This window comes from Elephantulus edwardii, unplaced genomic scaffold (assembly GCF_000299155.1).
Source record: "Elephantulus edwardii isolate Elephantulus edwardi_28Jun2011 unplaced genomic scaffold, EleEdw1.0 scaffold00201, whole genome shotgun sequence".
Classification (NCBI taxonomy): domain Eukaryota; kingdom Metazoa; phylum Chordata; class Mammalia; order Macroscelidea; family Macroscelididae; genus Elephantulus; species Elephantulus edwardii.
This window is the reverse complement of record NW_006399951.1, coordinates 4,830,230-4,849,466: the sequence shown is the minus strand read 5'-3', so window position 1 is coordinate 4,849,466 and position 19,237 is coordinate 4,830,230. Positions and strand designations below refer to the sequence as shown.

Sequence of the window (19,237 nt, the reverse complement as noted above, 5' to 3'; positions counted from 1 at the left end):
TGTGGGGGAGAGAGGCGGTCACTTGAGAGCAAAAGGGAGAGCTGTGTGAGCAAAACCAAGTAGGACGTCCCCGTCTGTCTGGACTTGCACTGAAAATTTCCACCTTCGAGAGACTCACAATGAGCACGTGGCCACAGATCATCAGGCTGAGGTTCCGGGTGAAGGTGCCTACGAAGTCCAGCAGTGCAGGACGGAAGTTTGGGGGCCCAGTGAGCACCAGGCACTGGGGGCTGTGGGGGGAATAAGAAAAAGGAGTAACCATTAGGGAAGGACCCTACCAGGGTCCGGGTGCACTTCACAGGCTCCTCGGTGTCCGTCTGTCCACTTTGCTCTTCCTGCCTGGAGGACTGGAGAACCAGACGAGGCCTTTGACTTGTGCTCTGGGCCTCATTTCCCTGGTTATAACTCCAGAGCTCGTCCAGCTGGGCCTCCACCGTCCAGATGTTCTGCTGGGGTAAACTGCCCACCTGTTCCCTCCGGGGTGGGGGTGTAGAAAGCTGAAGACTGGAGGAGGCCCTGCTCACAAAGTCCTGGGTGGCTTGGCTGTGTTGGCAGGCAGCAGGGAACAGCGCTTGAGGGCTAAGCCACCAGCTATGTGACCAGGGCCAGCTACCTGACCACCCAAGCCATAGTGTCCTCCTCCGTGACTGGGGTCAGCAGCTTCATGTCCCCTGAGGTGCTGAGGGCCAGACCCAGGAGGGTGTGTAAGGCATTTAGTGCCTGGCTCCTAGGTGACACAGACATACAAGTCTCTTATTGCTGAGTCCACTCGCAGTGACCACAGAACAGCGCTGTGCCCTGTGGGACTCCCCGGGGCTGGTTTTCTGGAACTTGCTCTCCAGCTCTTTCTTCCAAGGAGCTTCTTACTGGACTCAATCCCCAACTGTTAGGTAGCAGCCGGGTGTGTTAACTGGTTGTGTCACTCAGGCACTTGCAACATGTGAACTGAATGGCGCTGTTTGTTGTGTTTTTTTTTGTGCCCTCAAGGGTGGGAAGGGGACTTGTGGGCCACACCTCCAGTCACAAAGCGGAGCAGCTCCTCCAGGCTGCCTCCACCTCCGAGTGGTGCTGGTGATTATCGGTGAATGCACGGGTGTCAAACCCCAGCTTACCCTGGCCTGGATCTCTGCGGTATACAGCGTGGGGTCTTCTGTGGAAACTGAGGCACAGGCTTGACTCTGGGCATCTCCCACTCCTGGCTTCCACACTGAGCCTGGGCTCCACCTGGACAGCTCAGGACAGGTCTGCGCCGGGGTCAGGCCCAGGGGACGTACTCACCGGTAGTTCTTGATGTGATCTTCCACCTCGTTGAGGCCCACGGAGTGGCTCAGGGCCAGGTTGTAGGAACTGGCCTGCACTGAGGAGCCCCAGTTCACCTCTGAGGGCAGCAAGGGATGAATGAGCTGAGATTAGAAGTTGTGGGGGAAACAGACACAGAGCTGACAGAGAGAGAAGTAGGGACAGAGGGAAGGGGGACAGAGAGGAGAAGGGAGGGTGGGGAGGGAGGAGAGGAGGGAAGAAGAAGAACGGGGTGGGGGGGAAGAGGAAGAACGGGGGCACCTGGCACCTCCGGGTACTGAGACCCACAGAGGAGAGGCAGCTTGAGAGGCGAATGGCCCCCTGCTCTGTTGCCAACGACTGCAAGGCCATAGGCCCGGACATAGCTACATGTTCAATGGCCAAAACACCTTTCACTTGGACACAAAGATGTCTTGTGGCATTGAGGTCCATTTGTGGCTCCCTCTCCAAGATCTGGCCTCACCTCTGCAGCTTCCCTGCCCCTTCAGAACCAGCGTGTCCACACGCTCAGGAGGGCAGACTTGGGGCCTGGCCCTATAAGCCCTAGGAGCCCACATGGCCACCCGGGCAGGGAATCCCAGGGTTCTGACATGGCTCTGAGGGGGCACACTGCCCGGACCCCTCGGGATAAGGGCCCTTTACCTGCTTCACGTACCTGGCTTCTTGTACAGCACATACAGGAGTAGGAAGAGTACGACGCCGATGGCAATGAGGGCCGCCCACCAGGTGAGAAGGAACATGATGACCACCGAGACCACTGCCCCGAACAGTGCTGCCCACTTGCTGTAGTACTGGAATGAGGGTCTCCAGCCTGGACCGGGGTGAGGGCGAGGGCTGCTCGGTCTCCGGGGCCTGCCCTTTGGCCCGAGCAGCTCTGCGTTCATTGTGCAGCCAAGTCAGCAATGCCGAGACCGGGGGGCCCGACCTGAGGCCCACCAGCCATCTACACAAGGTGCTGGGGCTGGGCCCCGAGCGTGGAGCGGGACCACCTGCCTGGCCTGACTGGCCTTTTCCCATGCTGACAGGCCACACAGTGGCCAAATAGGGCCAAGTGGACTCCCATGTCAACCACAGGACTGGCCTTGAAGAAAGGGCGAGCGAGGACAGAGAACAGACAGGGTGCCAGGCGGCAGGGTTTGAGGATGGGGGCTTTCCACCTCTTGTAAGAGCTGCCCCATCTCCGACTCAGGAACACCATGCTCCTTGGTTGACATAAGACAGCCTGAGACCAGCCCAGCAGCACCATGGTGCTAAATAGGAAAACTGTCCTTTTCTGAGTCCTTAAGACACTTCCACCTGCCAAGACACACTCAGCAGAGGCGTAGGAACCTGTGAGGGCTGCAGCATAGCAGGGCCGTGCCCCCACGCTCTGCAGTCAGCACAGGGGATCGCACTGTCTGTGACCAGGGCCAGTTTCCTGCTCTCTGGGAAGCTGACACCCTCATGTCTGTATAATTGGTGGGCGGGAAATAGAAAGACCTCCACTGGCTTCACCTGTGATGGTGGAGGAGCCAAAGGCAAGCACATCCGGTAAATGCTCCGTGAAGGATGCGATCGGGTGTTACTAAGAGGGGAACTGGCTCGTTCAGTTTTCCAGGCTGGAATCTTTCCAGGAGAGAGCTCTGGTGGTCTAGTGGTAAGAATCTGCGCTGCAGTCCTGAAGGCACGCAGTTCAAATCCTCCAGCAGCTAGGCAGAAGGATGGGCAATCTCTTCCTGTGCCCCTGAAAACCCCCTGGAGGGTCAGCTATGGGTCGGATACAACTCGATGGTTCTCAGCACAACAATACCAATCTCTACAGGAGCAGATAGCCAGGCCTTTCCTCCTGCAGGGCCACTGGGTGGGTCTGAGTTGCCAGTCTTACTGGGTGGGTCTGAGATGCCAGTCTTACTGGGTGGGTCTGAGTTGCCAATCTTAGCGCCCAGCACTAAGACTAGCAAAGGGTTCTTTTGAGAAAGCAAGCTATGATTATTGCTTTATGAAGGTTTCCTAAATTGTTTTCTATTTTTGTTGCTGTTGTTGTGTACCGTTAAATTGGATCCAACTGGCACCTGGTGGATTCGAACCACGTGCCTTCAGTGTTGCAGCACAGCTTCTTGCCACTAGGCCACCAGAGCTCCCTGGCCAGTCTACCTCCACCCGTGCCTTCTATCACCACCCCCTGCAGATGCCGCCACCACTGGCTGGGAGCGCAGGCTCTGGGAGAGGAGGTGTCCGCTTACCTGGTGAGTTTGTGATGGAAGCGTGGAAGCAGCTGAAGTTGATGAGAGCGTAGGAACACAGGAAGAAGTTGGAAATGATGGGGGCGATGGTGTTGAGCTCAGCTTCGGGGACCCAGGAAGAGAGAAGACAGCCCATTGGGAAATCCACCAAGGAGCCGTCTAACACCCTCCCTCACAGGGTGGGGGACCCAGACAAGCCAACGGAACTCAGTGAGGCTTAACTTTCCGATCTGCAAAATGGGGTCTTTGTTTGGTAAAGTTCAAAGGGAAAATGGTTTACACAGCCAGCTGTTAAAAGAGAGTGGCAGGCAACGATAACAGAACCCTCCAGGCCGAGAGATTTCCGGTGGGTAATGGAGGCTTCATGGTCTTCTGACCACAAACGAAAGTAAGACGTACATTTTACAGTGTGTGACACACTCACCTTTCACCTAAAACCCCAAAACTACACCACAAGTCCACCCACAATGGTGACCCCTCAAGAATGGGCTCTTACTGGTGGACACCATGGTTAATTGGCATAACGTGGCCCACAAAAAAAAAATTGTTTTACATCCTATTTTGGTCAGTAGTGACTAGACCTTCGGTCATCTAAGGCACAACCACTGGTCTCTCCTTGTTCAGGGCAAAGAAGAGGAAAGAAAAGTAAAGATGAATTGAAACAGCTGAAAAGACAAATGGATCATGGGAACCTCAGCTTCCGGGACCCTGAGACGGAAGATCTTGAATAGAGTGCAGAGAAAATGAGGGGAGAAATCCTAAAAACCATATAAAATCGCCAAGCTTACTAATCCAACAGAGGCTCAAGGGACCCCTGAGACATTGGTTCATTAATTACCTTCCAAACCTCTGGTTTAGATTTCAGCCAAATATCTGACAGGCAGGCCTAGAAAAGTTACCATTAATACCAGGGAGACCCCTTACTACTTAGAAAAACCAACCATGCCTGGTCAAAAGAGCAGCATTTGTCCAAGGGCAAAGTCCTGAAGGTAGAAAGGGGTAGGATAGGAGGATTAGTGGAAATGAGACTCACAGGGAGGGAATTGGAGAATGAGATTGCACTGTGAGCATTGTGATTAATATTCTAAAACAAAATGTGTATGACGGTTGATTGAAAAACCACTTTGCTTTGAAAAATATCATTCAAAACACAAAACAAAGGGACATGTTTCTACCCTTCCCCATCTTACTGCTTCCTCTCTGCCCCTGTCCCTGCACCCCAGACAGACCCTGTGTTGCCTGAGAATCCCTGTCCCAGGGCCAATTACCAGGGGAACCCCAAGTCAGACTAGCCTTTCTTACGTCCCACATGGTACTTCTGTGATGGGACCATCTCATCATCAAAGGGGCCTGAGGGAGATTGGAGAACTACCCAAATCAAAGGATGTTAAACCACTGCTGGGGGGGTGGGCAGGCTGGACTGCAAGAAAGACAGGGTTCCAGGACCCTGGTGAGGAGGAGGAAGGGAGGGAATCCAAGAACAGCAGGCCTCACCAGACCCCATCCTCTGTGGGGTCCTGCTGTCCCTCCACTGGGTTCAGGACCCAGGAAAGGTTCATTTGAATGAAAGTGACAGAAATGCTGGGACGATGCCAGCCTGAGAGCAAAGATCCACTGTGGCAGGGACAGTCACCAACAGCGCCTTCCCTGGCTCCTCCATGCCGTGCCAGGGTGACCGTCACTGTTCTGCGTGACCACCTCACTCAGAGGGTCCTGTTACTGGAGTAAATGAGGAAGTAACCATGTACATGAAAATGCATGTGTCTGCATGAGAGTACATGTGAAATATATGAACGCACGTCTGTGTGGGTGTGTGCCTACACTTGTGTGGCTAGGTCCATGGGGGGGGCTGTATTTTTGTACATGCATGTTCCCATGTGCGCAGTGCAGGTGGGGGGGTGTCCATTTGGGTGTATCTACAGGTGTATACATGTGTTTACATGTGGGTAGTGTGACGTGTGGGTGCCTCTGGATGAGTGTGTATCCATGTAGGTGTGCATGCTGTGAGTTCCTATGTTGTCAACATGTGTGGAGTGGAGATCTTTCTGTCCTTCTGTGGGGACTGATGGTCTATCCTTCCCAGGCTGAATGAGTGAACAGGTCTCTCGGCCAGGACAGCTTCAACCTGACTAGCTCCGAACGTGACATCTCAGCCTGAGAGGTTGGGTTTATGCTCATGGAGACATAGACCCAGTCGTTTCTATCAGCTCCAAGGGTGGACCAGCCAGCTCCGAGCACAGGGACATCTCGGGGAATAGTTTCGCTTCGGGATTGTCCCAGCAGCCAGGACACTGGATGCCCAATCAGGATAGAGAACAGAGTCCCCTCTACCAACCAGAAGGCCCCACTCGCCTGGCCTGGATTGGAAGAAAGCTGGCTGGGAGTGGGTGGGGTGACCGGACACCTGACTTCTCCCAGTCACATTCCAGCTTCAACTACTTCCTCCAGAATTATCCACCAGGCAGTCTTCTAACTTCCAGGGTCGGTGCAGGGTGGGGGCAGGGCTGGCTAGGCAGAGCGGTGGCCCCTCCCCGAGCCCTGGGGCCTCTTACCGATGATGATGAAGGCCACTGCGATGCCATAGGCCAGCAGGTAGCTGCGTATAGGTTCCTTGTTTTTGCCATAGCCTTTGCCAAAGAAGTCGATCAGTGGATACAGCTGGTCCTCACACAGGCACTGCGGGCACAGGTCACCACACTCATGCACCTGTTTGTACCTGTCACCCCTGTCGGACTCAGTGGCCTCCATGGTGGGGCACTTCCTCAGTTTGGGATGTGGTATCTGCCCTGTTAAATAGGGTGCTATCTCCACTACCCCCCCATCTCCCCAGGGACAAGAAGGTCCATGGTGATAATGAGAGGGCAACATGGGGGCCACAGAGGGGCCAGTGGCATTGAGCTGACTAACGGTGGTGAGATTTCAGCCACAGTGGCCACCAGAGGCACAGGAGGGGAGGAGTTCTTCACACCACACCCAGGAAGGGAACAACATCCACTTCAAACACATGACCTTTGTGTTCACCTTTCGGCCTTTGAACCCATCTCAACTGGTCCTCCCAGGCCATCCTTCCCAGGGCCTTCCACTGTGGCCTTACCTGGAAGACTTTGGCAGCGGAGACCAGGCAGGCCAGGGCAGAAGAGAGGGTGGCACCAAATATGCCAGCCGTGATCAAGGGTGCGAACCCCGACACCATGCTCATACTCTGCGGGGTATGAAGTTCAGGGTTCCAGGGTCATAGGCCGGGGGAATTGGGGGGCCTGAGTCTGATAGCTCACCTGGCCTCCCATACCCAAGTAAACCCATCCCGGCCCAGAACCGCCTCTCTTCCCGACCTTCACCCCACAATGGGAAAACTTCCTGGCCAGTTAAAGCTCAGGAAGGCGAGGTGAGCCCCTAACGGCCTGAGGGTACCTGGTAGTAGTTGATGAGGCCATAGCGACAGTTGTGTTGCTGGGAACACTCGGTAAAGTTCCAGCCGTAGCCACAGGCCAGGCCCTCGCAGGGACCTGCGCCTGGAATCACTGTGTCGTTCAGGCTGCCAGAGGCATCTCGCACCACGCAGGAGCCTGGGAGATGAGGAAGGTATGAGAAGCCCCCGTCCAGTCCTCTCGCTTTTTCCCTCCTGGCCCCCAAATGCTGGCCACTTTTGTGGAGGGTGCCTGATCCTTCCTGATCATATAATACCCCGATTAAAACAAGCTTGGAAGCAGGAGCGGCATCCACTTCTGTAATAGCTTGCCTCTGGAAACCCTATGAACCTGGAGAAAGGAGGAAAGACACCAAGCATTGAGGACTCTCCTTCATAGGGTTGCTGAGTCAGTCGCCTGCAACTCGACGACACTTAACAACAACAACAACAATAATATTAGGGAGCTCTGGTGGCCTAATAGCAAGAAGTTGTGCTGCAATCCCAAAGACACGTGGTTTGAGGCCACCAGCTGCTCTGTGGAAGAAGGATGGCAATCTTCTCATAGCCTCCCATATAATTAACTATGTTGTTGTTGTTAAGTGCCATCGAGTCGTAGGCGAATCATAGCGACCCTATGAACGAAAGTCCTTGACACTGGCGCGACGTTCATCCTCTCTCCAGGTTCATAGGATTTCTGGAGGCAAGCTATTTACGTAAGTGGATGCCACTCCTGTAATAGTAATAATAATAATAATAATAATAATAATAATAATAATAATAATAATAATAATAATAATAAAATAAATAATAATAAAACCCAGTTTCTGCCAGTTGATAGCAACTCATTGCAACCCCATATACTCTGGAGTAGAATTTCACACCACAGGGTTTTTAAGGGCCGTGACATGATCAGGGCTTCCTTCTCAGGTGACTGGATGACTATCTGTGCCATCCGGGGTCTCTGATGATAATGCTATAAAAAGCTCAGATGAAGGCATCCTTTCAGCATGCCGGGTTCTCTGGTGAGTCCTTTACAAGAACCCTGGCACAGTTACTGTAACTCTTTTAGTGGCCTCGATCCCATCTGGAGATGCATCGAGAGTTTCAGAGACAGGATGTCCTCCTTAAAAGCAGAGACCTGGATCGCAAACCCTGTGATTCAGGGCCAGTCCCTCGGTCACCTGGGACCCCCTTGCCTCACAAAGGAAGCTCTCAGAGGTAGGCAGGTGTGAACAGCACAGGTGTGGGCTCCAGCCCTGGCTCTAACCTCATGTGACCCTAACCTCACAGGATGTGACCTCACACAGGTGACTGACTTAACTCTTCTGAGCCCCATTTCCTCAGTAAAACAGGGATGGTGCCTGGATTAGATGAGACAAAGTATATAAGGGCTGGGCAAGTGGCCAATGAGCTGTTTTTATAATTATTAATGTTATCATTTCTAGTGGTAAGGAGCTGTGCTGTCAACCCAAAGGTATGTAGTTCGAATCCACCAGCTACTCTATGGGAGAGCAATGGGCAATGTCCTCCCGTGTGATTTACAGCCTCTGAAAACCTGCTGGAGGGTCAGCTGTGGGTCAGTTCTGACTCAACAGTGCACACAATAGCAAAGGTTGGAATATGATTTGTTGTCTAGAAACTCCAAGGTGTGAAAGGACCAGAGGCTCTGTCTGCTCCAGCCTCCCTTAGTGCCCCAGGGAAGCTGCTCAGGTCCACCGAGGTGCCCCCAGGGATTGGGCACTAGACTTTACTTCCTGGGACCAAGATGACCTGCAAGTCTATGCTCCCTGTCAGACAAATTGAACCGCGCCCTGTACCTTGTGCCATGGCCACTCTGGGTAGGGGCTGGCTTCCCATTCCCCTCCTGTCCCCATGACCCAGCCACTTACCAATGGTAGCTGAGATGGCCAGGTAGGAGACGGTGGTCCAGAAAATGGCCATGAGCGTCCCCTTGGGGATGGCCACCTCGGGATCCTGTTGGGGGAGGGCGTTAGGTGGCCCCTGGCCTCGTGTCTAGTCCCGGCCTCTTTCTCAGAGGCTCTTTCCAGCAGAGATAGGAAAGAGCCTTGACCCCACATCCCACAGAGGAAGAGGATGGGGCAGTTCACAGATGGCTCCCTCCACCCACCCTGGGTTTCCAGAAGCTATAAATTGCACAGAAGAAGGTTGACCCTCTGCTTCCCAAGGAGGGACTGGCGGACTTGAACCGCCAGAGAGATGGATTAGGAGTACAGCTCTCCAGACTACACCCCTCCTGTTGATTTACAGCTTCACCCTGTAACACATAAGGCAAGCTTATGAAAATGCTTTGTTATGATGACTAATGACAGGAGTGTTGTTATGTCCTGTCAACGGAGAGCTGACCCACAGCTGATTTCCCAGTGGATTTTCAGGAGCCGTTAACTGCACGGGAGGAGACTGCAGAGCAGCTGGGATCAAACTGCCTGCCTCTGTGTTGGCAGCACCGCTCCTTATGGGCCACCAGAGCTCCCTTCAACCACACTTCACTGTCACTTTTATTTTTTTTTAAAATAATACAAAGTGGGTGACCCTGGAGGACATTATGCTGAGTGGAATATCTCAGTCACAAAAGGACAAATACTGCATAGTGCCACTTGTAAAACGGGACTGACATTGGGGTTGGGGGAACCCTAAAAAAGAGGGGATAAGTAAGATATACTGTATTGAAACTGTATTGAGGGAGAGAACCATTTAAAAGGAATATAGGATTACGTATTATTTTCATGACAAGATTTCAGAAAAAGTGGACTGTGTACTTGGCGGGGGAAGAGGGATTGTATAACAATGAAAGATTTTTTTTTCTTTTCAAAGAGAAAAGCGAACTGGGAGGGAGTGGTGGGCAGGGGGGAAATGTGCAACAATGAATGAATGTGAAAAAAATAAATGGGAAGAATAGTCTGTAAAAAATACATATTAAAAAAAGAGATTAAAGGAATTCAGAAAAAAGATATTAAGGAATTCAGAAAAAAGGTACTTTTTTCAAATACAATTCTTTCTTTACATAGAAGCTGTAATGGAAAAACTTGTCTTAAGTATTTTAAATAAACACAGCAAAGATTACAAATTATAAAAAAATATACTACATTTCTGCGGAGCACTGCACACAAGTTTGGTCGGCAGTCATATTAAATGACCCCTCTCTCACTCTCACCAGGTGCAGCTCCCATTGCTATAATGGTGCCAGTCCCCCCACAGGTCTCCGCATCCCTGTCACCTGCTCCGGGCGATCCCTGGCCACCTTGTCCACCTTTGACCCTGCTCCACCCCTGCTTGGTTTTTCTCCCCGTCATCTGCCACCATCTGGTGAAAGTCACATTTCACTTGTTTGTCAACAGTCTCGACCCTGATGTTACTGCGTGAAGGGGAGGCTGGGTCTGGTTGGCTTAATGCTCATACGCTGGAGGCGAGCAGGAAGCAGCCGCTTAGAGACAGCTGATGGAGGGACTGCGATCAAGTCAAGACCTCCTTGTTCTAGACACTGTATTCCCTCTTCTCTGCCACCCGGGTGGGTCCAGGAGACGCCTGAACCCTATTGAGGACGGTTTGTGGCATGTATCATGGACAGACACTGGTATGAACACCCCGAGGGCTGCCCCAGGGCACCGCTGGCCGTCTTAGCTCATTTTTTGTATTTTGCCCTGTTCTGAGCAATTTCGGTGGATGAGCTCATTAGGTCCCCACCAAGCCCTGAAATATAGGGGCTGTATTAGTCCCATTTCACAGCCGGAGAGGCCCCAGGTCTTACAGCAGAGACTCAACAAGCAGGAACTGCTTGTCTTTGGAGGGTATTGATAACTGCATATGAAACCCCATGTGATGGGCCAGAGGCTCTGACCTCGGCAGCCAAGGCCCCTACAGGGCTTAAGGACATTTAAGATCAGGTGAGTGGCAGCCTCTCAGACTTCAGAGAAGAGAATGGCCCCTGACCACTCAGGGCTGATGGGAAACTCAGAAGCCTAGCAATGTGTCTGGACTGATTCTCAGGCAATGGTCTCTCTTGTGGGGAATCCGGACTTTCTGAGTCCCAGCCTGGCCTGTGTGGTAACCCCAGGACAGGCCCTCGGATTGGACACACACAGCTGCTCCAATTTCCAGGCTTTCCTCCTTTCTTCCAGGGTATATCTGATTAAAGCCAGGCCACACCTCTAGATTTTTTTTTCCCAATGCACCGTCTTAATTCACTTAAGAAAATGCATCAAAGAAAAACTTTTGTGTGTGCAAAGGGTTAGTTGGGGTTTCCAGCCCAAAGCCAGGCTCCCCACTCATCCTCCAATCACTCTTATCAGCAAACCTAGCCTAAGCCCACACCACCCCAAAGTTTTGTTGGACCCCCCTAAACAATATGAGTCTCCCCTTCTCTTTGACTTTCAGCACCACGTGCCTGGATCTAACACTTGCTTTGGCCACATTTCACCACTGTTCACACAACAGGCAGAACTGGAACATGTATTAGATGGCAAGTTAGAAATCTCGAGATGTGAGAGAAACAGAAATAATACCAGGCAACACTGCTGGGGAGCAGGGACTCCGACGGGAAGGACAGAGGGAGAGACGAGAAATGGTATGGGACTTTACAATATGCAGAACCGAGGTGGGGCATCCTAGACTGAAAGCATAGAGCAGGTGAGGGTCGGCAAGACAGGACAAGGATGCGAGAGGGAAGGGTGACAGCGGAGTGTGGGCGTCCTGGACGCTGAACCTGGAAGCCCACTGTGGGCTGAGAGAGCTTAGCAAAAGGGTGCACAGTCAAGGCTGAATTTTTGGGAGGGTCACAGCTAGCACAGTCTCCTCTTAGGCTGAGATTCCCAGGAACACAGGGAGGAAACAAGACCACTTTTGGGGTGCCCTTAAGAGCTGAGAGTATAATGGATGTCATTCAACAACCTCCAAACTGAACTGAAATGAGCTTGGTTGGGTTGGGTTGGGTTGAGTTGGGTTGAGTTGCACTGATCTGGAAACTGGCTGGGATTAGATAGGACTGCACTAGATTAGTAGGATTGCATTACATCTGCCTTCTTGGTCTCAATGCCAAGTTCAACAAGGAAGCAGTGTCCACCAGATGCTCTGCCGGAGAAGGAGGCGCAATATCCTCCTGTACCAGTCAGATCTGATTTGACGGTACACGCACACAAAATAAAAAAAAAAAATTAAAAAAAAAAAACAAAACAAGGAAGCAATGAATAACGAGGGAGCAAGATTCTGCACACGGCTCACAGTGTCGGGAGGCAGGAGGGACCGAAATGCTGCGTACCTTGAGGTCCCCAGAGATGTTGGCCCCTGCCAGGATGCCTGTGGCTGAGGGGAAGAAAATGGAAAACATGCCGAAGAAGCTGCCGTCCACACCCCGCCAGTCGGGCACCAAGTTCTGGACAAAGATGTCCCCTGGGAAACCAAGGGATAAAACAGGGTCACTCTGGCTGGACAGCCTGTCAGCTCCCTTGGCCACCCCTTCCCCTATGAGTAGGGGTTCTAATCTCCCTAATGGTCATGTAGTGGTGATGACAGACATTCCTGTCCCCATAGCTGTGGGCAGAGGCCCCCCCAATCACACACCCACACCCACACACCTCGGTAGCTGAAGAAACCTTTGGAGGCCTTGTCCTCAGATGGGGGGATCAGTGTCCCCACCAGGTAGTTGGCAAAGGAGATCATGATGATGAGGAAGAAGAGCACCTGGGCCTGGGGGCAGAAGGAGGCCGAGAGGTCAGGTCGGGGCGGCCAGCAGGGAAGGCTCCCCGAGGCCCCTCACGCAGTCACTCCTTCAGTCCCCATGGTACAGAGGTGAGCGACACAGTCGTGGTTTCTGTGTTGCCTCGTACCGAGTGAGAGGACATGGGAGTAAGGAGGGCGTGGTGGGGATCAGGGGCAGTCCAGGGGGGCAGCTCGGAGGAGAAGACAGTTGAAGAGAAGTCGAAAGGAGGAGAGAGCCATAGAGTGATCTAGGGGTAAGCTTGGGGGTACTCAGTGGCCAGTGAGGAGGCCACTGTGGCTGGTGGAACAGGAGGGAACAGGAAACATGGCATGAGGAGCAGCAGGACCCAGAGCGCGCCAGCTCTACCAGCGGCAGCCAGACGTGTCCTCTTCCCTTATTCAGAATAATAAGCCTCTGGTACTTGACTGTGTGAACCAAAATCTAGTTGCTGGGAGGCAACCCCAATTCACGTCGACTCATGTCCATCAAAGTAGAACCATGTTCTATAGACTTTTTAAAAAATGATTATTATTTTTGTGTGCGTGTACCATCAAATCAGATCTGACTGGTACAGGAGGAGACGGTCCCTCCTTCCCCGGCAGAGCATCTGGTGGATTCGGAACCATGCGCCTCTGGGATTGTAGTTGCAGCTCTTTGCCATTAGGCCACCTCTATAGACTTTTTAAGGGCCAAACTCACTTGGCATTTCTTTTTTTCTTTTTTCTTGTTGTGTACCGTCAAATCGGATCCAACTGGCACAGGAAGAGATTACCCCTCCTTCTCCAGTGGAACATCTGGTGGATTCGAACTGCACACCTTTGGGATTGCAGTGCAGCTTCTTGCCACTAAGCCAACGGAGCTGCCTTCTATAGACTTTTTAATATACACACAAGGGAAGGCCAAGCCAGGACCAGGCCCCAGCTTGACCACTTGACACCACCATGTCCCTCCTCCAGTCCCTCCTGACCTTAGACTCCCACTCCATGCCGGCCAGGGAAATGGCCAGTAGCAGGGTGACGGTGACCACGCCAATGATGCGGATGTCGTTGGTGGCGTCCACAATGGGTGTGCCATACTCCTGGAAGAGAAGACAGGCCAGGCTGCATTTGTCCCTGAACCCCTGGACACTGTGCTCCTTGGCTCCTGCAGCAGCGCTGGGCGTGGTGGGAGCAGAGCGGAGGGGGGGGGGGAGCGAGCAGCCTGGGCTCCAGCCAACCTCAACCTCACCTGGAGCAGGTGATCTCACCTGGAGCAGGTCTCGCACAGTCTCCGCAAAGCCCACCGTGTGCATGGCCACACCCACAGCATTGGCGAAAGCAAAGATGAGGCCGATGGAGCCCCCCAGCTCTGGGCCAAGGCTCCGGGAGATGAGGAAGTAGGTGCCACCTAGAGGGGCCAGAGCCAGAGCTGTAAAATCAGGGGAGCTCGCTGGCTGGGGGGAGTTCAGCGTAGGTAGAGTCTGGGAGAAGGGATGGAGTATGCTGGGGCATCCCACTGGGAGGGATTATTTCAGAAAGAGCTGGGGGTTCAGCAGAGGAGGAGATAAGTGTCCTATTAGGTTTGGGGCAGGTCAAGGGAAGGGAGGTGGGGGCTGGAATAGAGCCGACCTGACTTGACCTTGCCGTTGGTGGAGATGGCGGAGATGGAGAGTCCGGTGATGGAGGTGACCATGACCGAGAGCAGAATGATGATCCAGGTGAGGGCTGTGGAAGCAGGGGTGGGGGGTGTACCCTCAAAACCCAGCCAGGCACTTCCCAGGCAGGCAGTAATAGAAGGGCCACATAAGGCACTGGAGTCTGCCCACTCTGTGAGACATCACCCTCTTTCTCATCTGATAAACAGGTCTCTGCTCATCTCCTGGAATATCCTACAGAGCCAGAGAGCTCATGACCATGGCGAGGTTCATTAGCTGCCAAAGACATGGGCCTTCTCTCTAATAAAAAATAAAGCAATAAGCTGCTCTTATCGTTGTTAGCTGCTATTCAGCAAACCCCTGAGTCATAGAAAGCTCATGGAACTTGACCATGACCTTGCACCAGCCCTGATCAGACCATTGTGCACATAGTATTTTCATGAGCGGGGTTTTTTTTGTTTTTGTTTTTAAGTTTCTAGGCCTTTCTTTTTAGTTCCACTTAGTCTGGAAGCTTCACTCACACATATTTTGTGTCATAGAGATACCCAAACCTCCAGTGAGGAACTGAAGGTACCACCATGAAGTGTCACCATCCCCATTTTACTCATGAAGAAACCAAAGCTCAGAGAGGTTAAGAAACTTGCCTGAAGTTGACCAGCACGCAGAGCTAGCATCTGCACCATGATGTGCCTAGAATTCAAGGCCCTAATCTCAATACCCTGAAGTAGAAATTGGCTCAAAGAAGTTACGGAATTTACTTCAGGGCAAACTGACCAGGAAGAGCCCTCAGACCCGCTGACTCCATGTCCAGTGTTCCTCTCCAGGACCACCCTGACCTCCATCACGGGAGGATGAGACCTGGCCCATGCTTTCTGCAGCCCAAGTTCCAGTCCTCTCCAGGAGCGCAGGAGGACCAGGAGGGGACACTCACCAATGCCCGCCTGGGCTGTAATCCAGGGGAGCCGTAGATAGAGGATCACACCCCAGATGTTGAGCATGCAGCGGATCTAGGGGGAGGGTGGAGTCAGAGGCCACTTGGCAGGCCAGGTACCCCCAAACCCAAAGACACGGTCATGACATGATGCAGGTACCTGGCCTAGAGGGTCCTGGAATTAGCTTTGCTTTACTCCCTCCAACCAGCTCTGGCTTTCTGGTTTTGGGGGGGGGGTGGCGGCTGTTAAGGGGAACCTGGCAGCCTGCCTGTCCTTACTGTCTACTCTCCTGAACACCACGACAAGCATCCCCACACCTCACTCCCATCCTGAGCCCGACTCCATGTCTGCCTGTCCAGTCTTAGCTGTCAGTGCCCAGCTGCTGGCCCAGCAGACACATTTCAAGGGAGCTCAGTAAATGTCATTTGAGCCCGTGCCCTACATTCATGTAGAAATCAGAGCCCCAGTTGCTGTGACTTCAGTTCCAAATTTAAACAAAGCCAGAACCCACAGCTCCCAGTGGGAGGGCTGGTGTGGTTCTCTGGTCCCCACCAGGATATAGCCTCATTGAGGCACTAGGGAGGTGCCTTCAGAAGGCCCCAATTGGCTCTGGGACACTAATCGAAGCCATGCCAGCCTCTGTTCAATCCAGTCTGGAAAGGAGACCCTAACTCTCAATATGAGTGTCTGGAGTGGGCGAGGGTTCACTGCTCTGATGGAGAAGGAGGATCAGACCCTGGGCTTCTTGCCTCCCGGGACAGCAGGACCAGGGCTATCTCCTACATCCTGTGCAGCCCTTTCTGTGAAAGCCCAAAATGTGTCTCCAAGCCCAAGTTCACTTAGTTCAGCTTTTGGATTTGTTTGAGCCCTCCATTATAGCAAGTGTTCCTTTTCTATCACTCAAAGCTGCTGAGTCAGAACCGACTCAGAATCGACCCGCCGGTAGGTTTTTGGAGGCAGTGAGCTTTCTCCCAGGGAGCTCCTGGTAGAGCCAAACCAACTACGTTTAGGCTGGCATTGAAATTCCCTACAGCACAGTATGAGATCCAGTCTTAAAGAAGAATGCAAATGCCTTTGTGGAAGTTTGCTTCCTGCTGCCCCCTGGTGGCACCACGAGGAAAATGTCTTCTAATAACTCCTTGATGTAAGGCTTTCCCTCTGTTAACTCATTTACAGCTAATCCACCAGCCACCCCAGGGGAGAAAGATGAGCAGTCTCTTCTCTTAGGTAAATCGTCTCTTATGATTTACAGCCTTGGAGACATGAGAGTGGGTCATTGTGAGTTGGAAGCGACTTGATGCAATGGGTTTTGAGTGTGACAACTTTATGAGCAGTCATCTCCAAGTCACAGCATCAGGAACTGGCCAAGCAGAGATGTAAACAAGGGCACTTAGCTGCCAGATCCCTGCTCGTAAGGGAGAGGTCTGCAGGGTTAGATGGCGGGGAGCGGGAAGGGGGGAGGACTGGACAATGTCCCAAGGCCTGGCTTCAGCCTGGAGGATAAATCAAGGTTGGGGTAGCACAAAACAGGTGTGCAGATGGGGAAACTGAGGCCCTGGGTGAGCTGAACCTAGAGAGCACCCCATCTTCCCTTCTCTCCACACCCGACTTACCATCACCCCCTTGACCCAGCCAAAGCGCACGGGCTCCTCGGGACCCTTCTTGCCATTGAGGTCGGCCTCATCCTCCACCAGCCCGTCAGTCATGTCATGACTGGGCCGGCTGTCGAAAGTCAGGGCGTGCAGGTGGCTGCCTTCCTGCTGGAAGTTCAAGGCCGGGCATCAGACAGGCAGGAGCACTGAAGCGGAGACTGAGTCTCTGCGTGCAGCCCCAGGCCGAGCTGAGCCTAACACTAACCCTTGGCCCTCACTGGGAGCAGTCTTACAGGGCTGTTAAGAGTTCTGCAGCTGGCCACCTCTGGTGGCCTAGTGGCAAGAGGCTGCACTGCAATCCTAGAGGTATGCAGTTCAAATCCAGCAGATCCTCTCCTGGAGAAGGAGGGACAATCTCCTCCTCTACCAGATTCAATTTGACAGTACACATACATAAAATTTAAAACAACAAAAACAAGTTCCACAGCTGCTGTGGGAAACAGTCACCAGCGAGGCTGAGCGTTTGGAGTGCCCTTCATAATACCCCTCCTCCCCACTAGAACAGTGGGTCTCAGAGCTGACCAGGCACTTGGACAGTCCGAGACAGAGCAGCAAAGAGTTACTGTCATGTTCCACCCCCGCTCAAAAGGTGACACAACCTGCCAGGACCACAGAGGCGGTCTCTGGCAGAGCTGGGACTTGAACCCAGGCCTCCACCCCAGGGGCTCTGTGAGTCTCCTGCTTTGTGCCTGAGGCAACGGTAGCCTACCTTTGGGACTTTATTATAAACATCTCATCTCGACTCAGAGGTCCTATGTGACCAGGGGAGCCAGGATGGAGGCTTGTTTGAGGGTGGGGAAGGGTCCTGCAAACTTGTCTCAGTGCTTCTAGAACCAAGAATGATTCTGCCAATTGGCAGACAGGAAAAGCTCAGCCCAGAGAAGAAGGGTGATTATGATGCAGCTCCCAGTCTTCCATCCTCCACAACTGAGCCCCTGGGCTGCTAACTTGGGTAGCTCACTCCAGTGCCCCTCTGCTAGCGGCCCCGGGGTGTGCAACCAGTTTTTATACACCTTCACTGACTGGAAGGGTTGCTAGGGTTGGACAGTGAACATTGCAACATTTAGGACAAGCGCCTGGGGTGTTCACAGCTTTCATATCCATAATTTCCTCTGAGATTCTCAACCCATAAAATAGACGCCCATCCCCACTGGACAGATTACAAGCCAAGGCCCAGAGGGGTTAGGTAACCGAGCCCAGAGTGCACAGCCGGCCGTGGCCCACCTTCTGGGGTGGCAGTTACCTTGAGGAAGGAGTGCAGGTCAGCCAGCGTGGGCCGGACCTTGCGGGGCTCGCCCGGCAGGGCACTGTTGGCATAGTGCTCGTAGGTGGGCACCACATCGATGGTGTTGTAGCCGAAGGTGCGCATGTAGAAGGTGCTGCCGTGGGTCAGATGGCTCGGCTGGCTGCTGTCAAAGGCAGCGGGTGGCGGGGGGTCGTCGCTCCCTAACAGCGTGCTGATGGTGAAGCGTCCGCTGCACAGGGCCGGGTTTCCTGGCGTCTCAGAGGCCGGCAGCTCTGCCATCGTGGCTGTGGGTGCCACGGGAGGAGACCAGGGTTGGCAGGGAACACGAGGGGTGGCTTTATAGGCTGGGCCTGCAGCAGAGATGCTGGCCCAAACTGCCCACGGCTGGCTGGGGAGCAGGGTCTCTGGCGGAGGGAGGTGGCCTACACATCTACTGTCCTCCAAAGCCCTGTGGTTGCTGGGATACCAGCCTGCCCCGGACTAGCAGGCTAGACTGGCCCTAAGCCAAAGCAGAGGAGGGGGCGCTGGACTGCCCTGGGTCTGGAGGGCAGTGGAGGTCCCTTGTCAGGGTCTAGGAAGCAGCAGCTCCCTGACAGGATCCTGGTGAGGAAGAAGCGGCCGGATGGTCAGAGGATCTTCTCAGGGCCCCCCTGGATCAAGTTCAAAGGCATTTCATGCTAGTCTACAATGTGCTACTTTTTAATAGACGCATGATGCTGAAGAGGCATATTGTACCTGTCTCCCTGTGTGTTGTGCGTCCTTCCAAGGGACAGAGTGAGTACGACACAGGTGAGGGACCCCCTGCAGCAGGTGTGGTTTGCTGTTGGAGAGAAATATGTGAAACTGCTCAGTGCAGATTAGTGAATAAGCACAAACAAGCCCCAGTTACCACACTTACGGGGGCTCATGCTCTCTCTCAGGGACTGTGAGCTTAAAAAGAGGCTCTGATTCTGTAGGAATCAAATCTATGGGGTCGAGAGGGACAGATGGCTGCCACACCTAGAAAAAGAATCTTTGATGTGTTTGTGGGGGGTATGTAAAATTGTTCACTAAAGATGCAATCAGTATCTTATGGGAGTGACACTGACTTTGGTCCTCGGAGGCATCTGTTCTAGGAAGTGAAAATGGAGC

At 53.0% G+C, this 19,237-nt stretch overlaps 1 protein-coding gene across 3 annotated transcripts in view; it reads right to left on the bottom strand.

Moving 5' to 3' along the window:
* Nucleotides 1–18,409, bottom strand: part of SLC12A3 (solute carrier family 12 (sodium/chloride transporter), member 3) — a 42,122-nt gene extending 23,713 nt beyond the window's left edge. The window contains exons 1-16 of one of the 3 annotated variants that reach the window (XM_006897114.1): nucleotides 18,104–18,409; nucleotides 16,822–16,968; nucleotides 15,208–15,283; nucleotides 14,251–14,346; nucleotides 13,890–14,029; nucleotides 13,611–13,721; nucleotides 12,519–12,630; nucleotides 12,203–12,333; nucleotides 8,820–8,904; nucleotides 6,933–7,087; nucleotides 6,616–6,723; nucleotides 6,074–6,197; nucleotides 3,522–3,623; nucleotides 1,955–2,110; nucleotides 1,279–1,378; nucleotides 119–230 (exon numbers count right to left, since the gene is read on the bottom strand). In XM_006897114.1, coding sequence (XP_006897176.1) covers nucleotides 119–230; nucleotides 1,279–1,378; nucleotides 1,955–2,110; nucleotides 3,522–3,623; nucleotides 6,074–6,197; nucleotides 6,616–6,723; nucleotides 6,933–7,087; nucleotides 8,820–8,904; nucleotides 12,203–12,333; nucleotides 12,519–12,630; nucleotides 13,611–13,721; nucleotides 13,890–14,029; nucleotides 14,251–14,346; nucleotides 15,208–15,283; nucleotides 16,822–16,968; nucleotides 18,104–18,385 — 2,037 coding nt within the window. In that variant the 5' untranslated portion in view covers nucleotides 18,386–18,409. The remainder of the gene's footprint in view (nucleotides 1–118; nucleotides 231–1,278; nucleotides 1,379–1,954; nucleotides 2,111–3,521; nucleotides 3,624–6,073; nucleotides 6,198–6,615; nucleotides 6,724–6,932; nucleotides 7,088–8,819; nucleotides 8,905–12,202; nucleotides 12,334–12,518; nucleotides 12,631–13,610; nucleotides 13,722–13,889; nucleotides 14,030–14,250; nucleotides 14,347–15,207; nucleotides 15,284–16,821; nucleotides 16,969–18,103) is intronic. The other 2 variants (XM_006897115.1, XM_006897116.1) reach the window with 2 other exon arrangements.
* Between the last annotated feature and the right edge of the window lie 828 nt (nucleotides 18,410–19,237).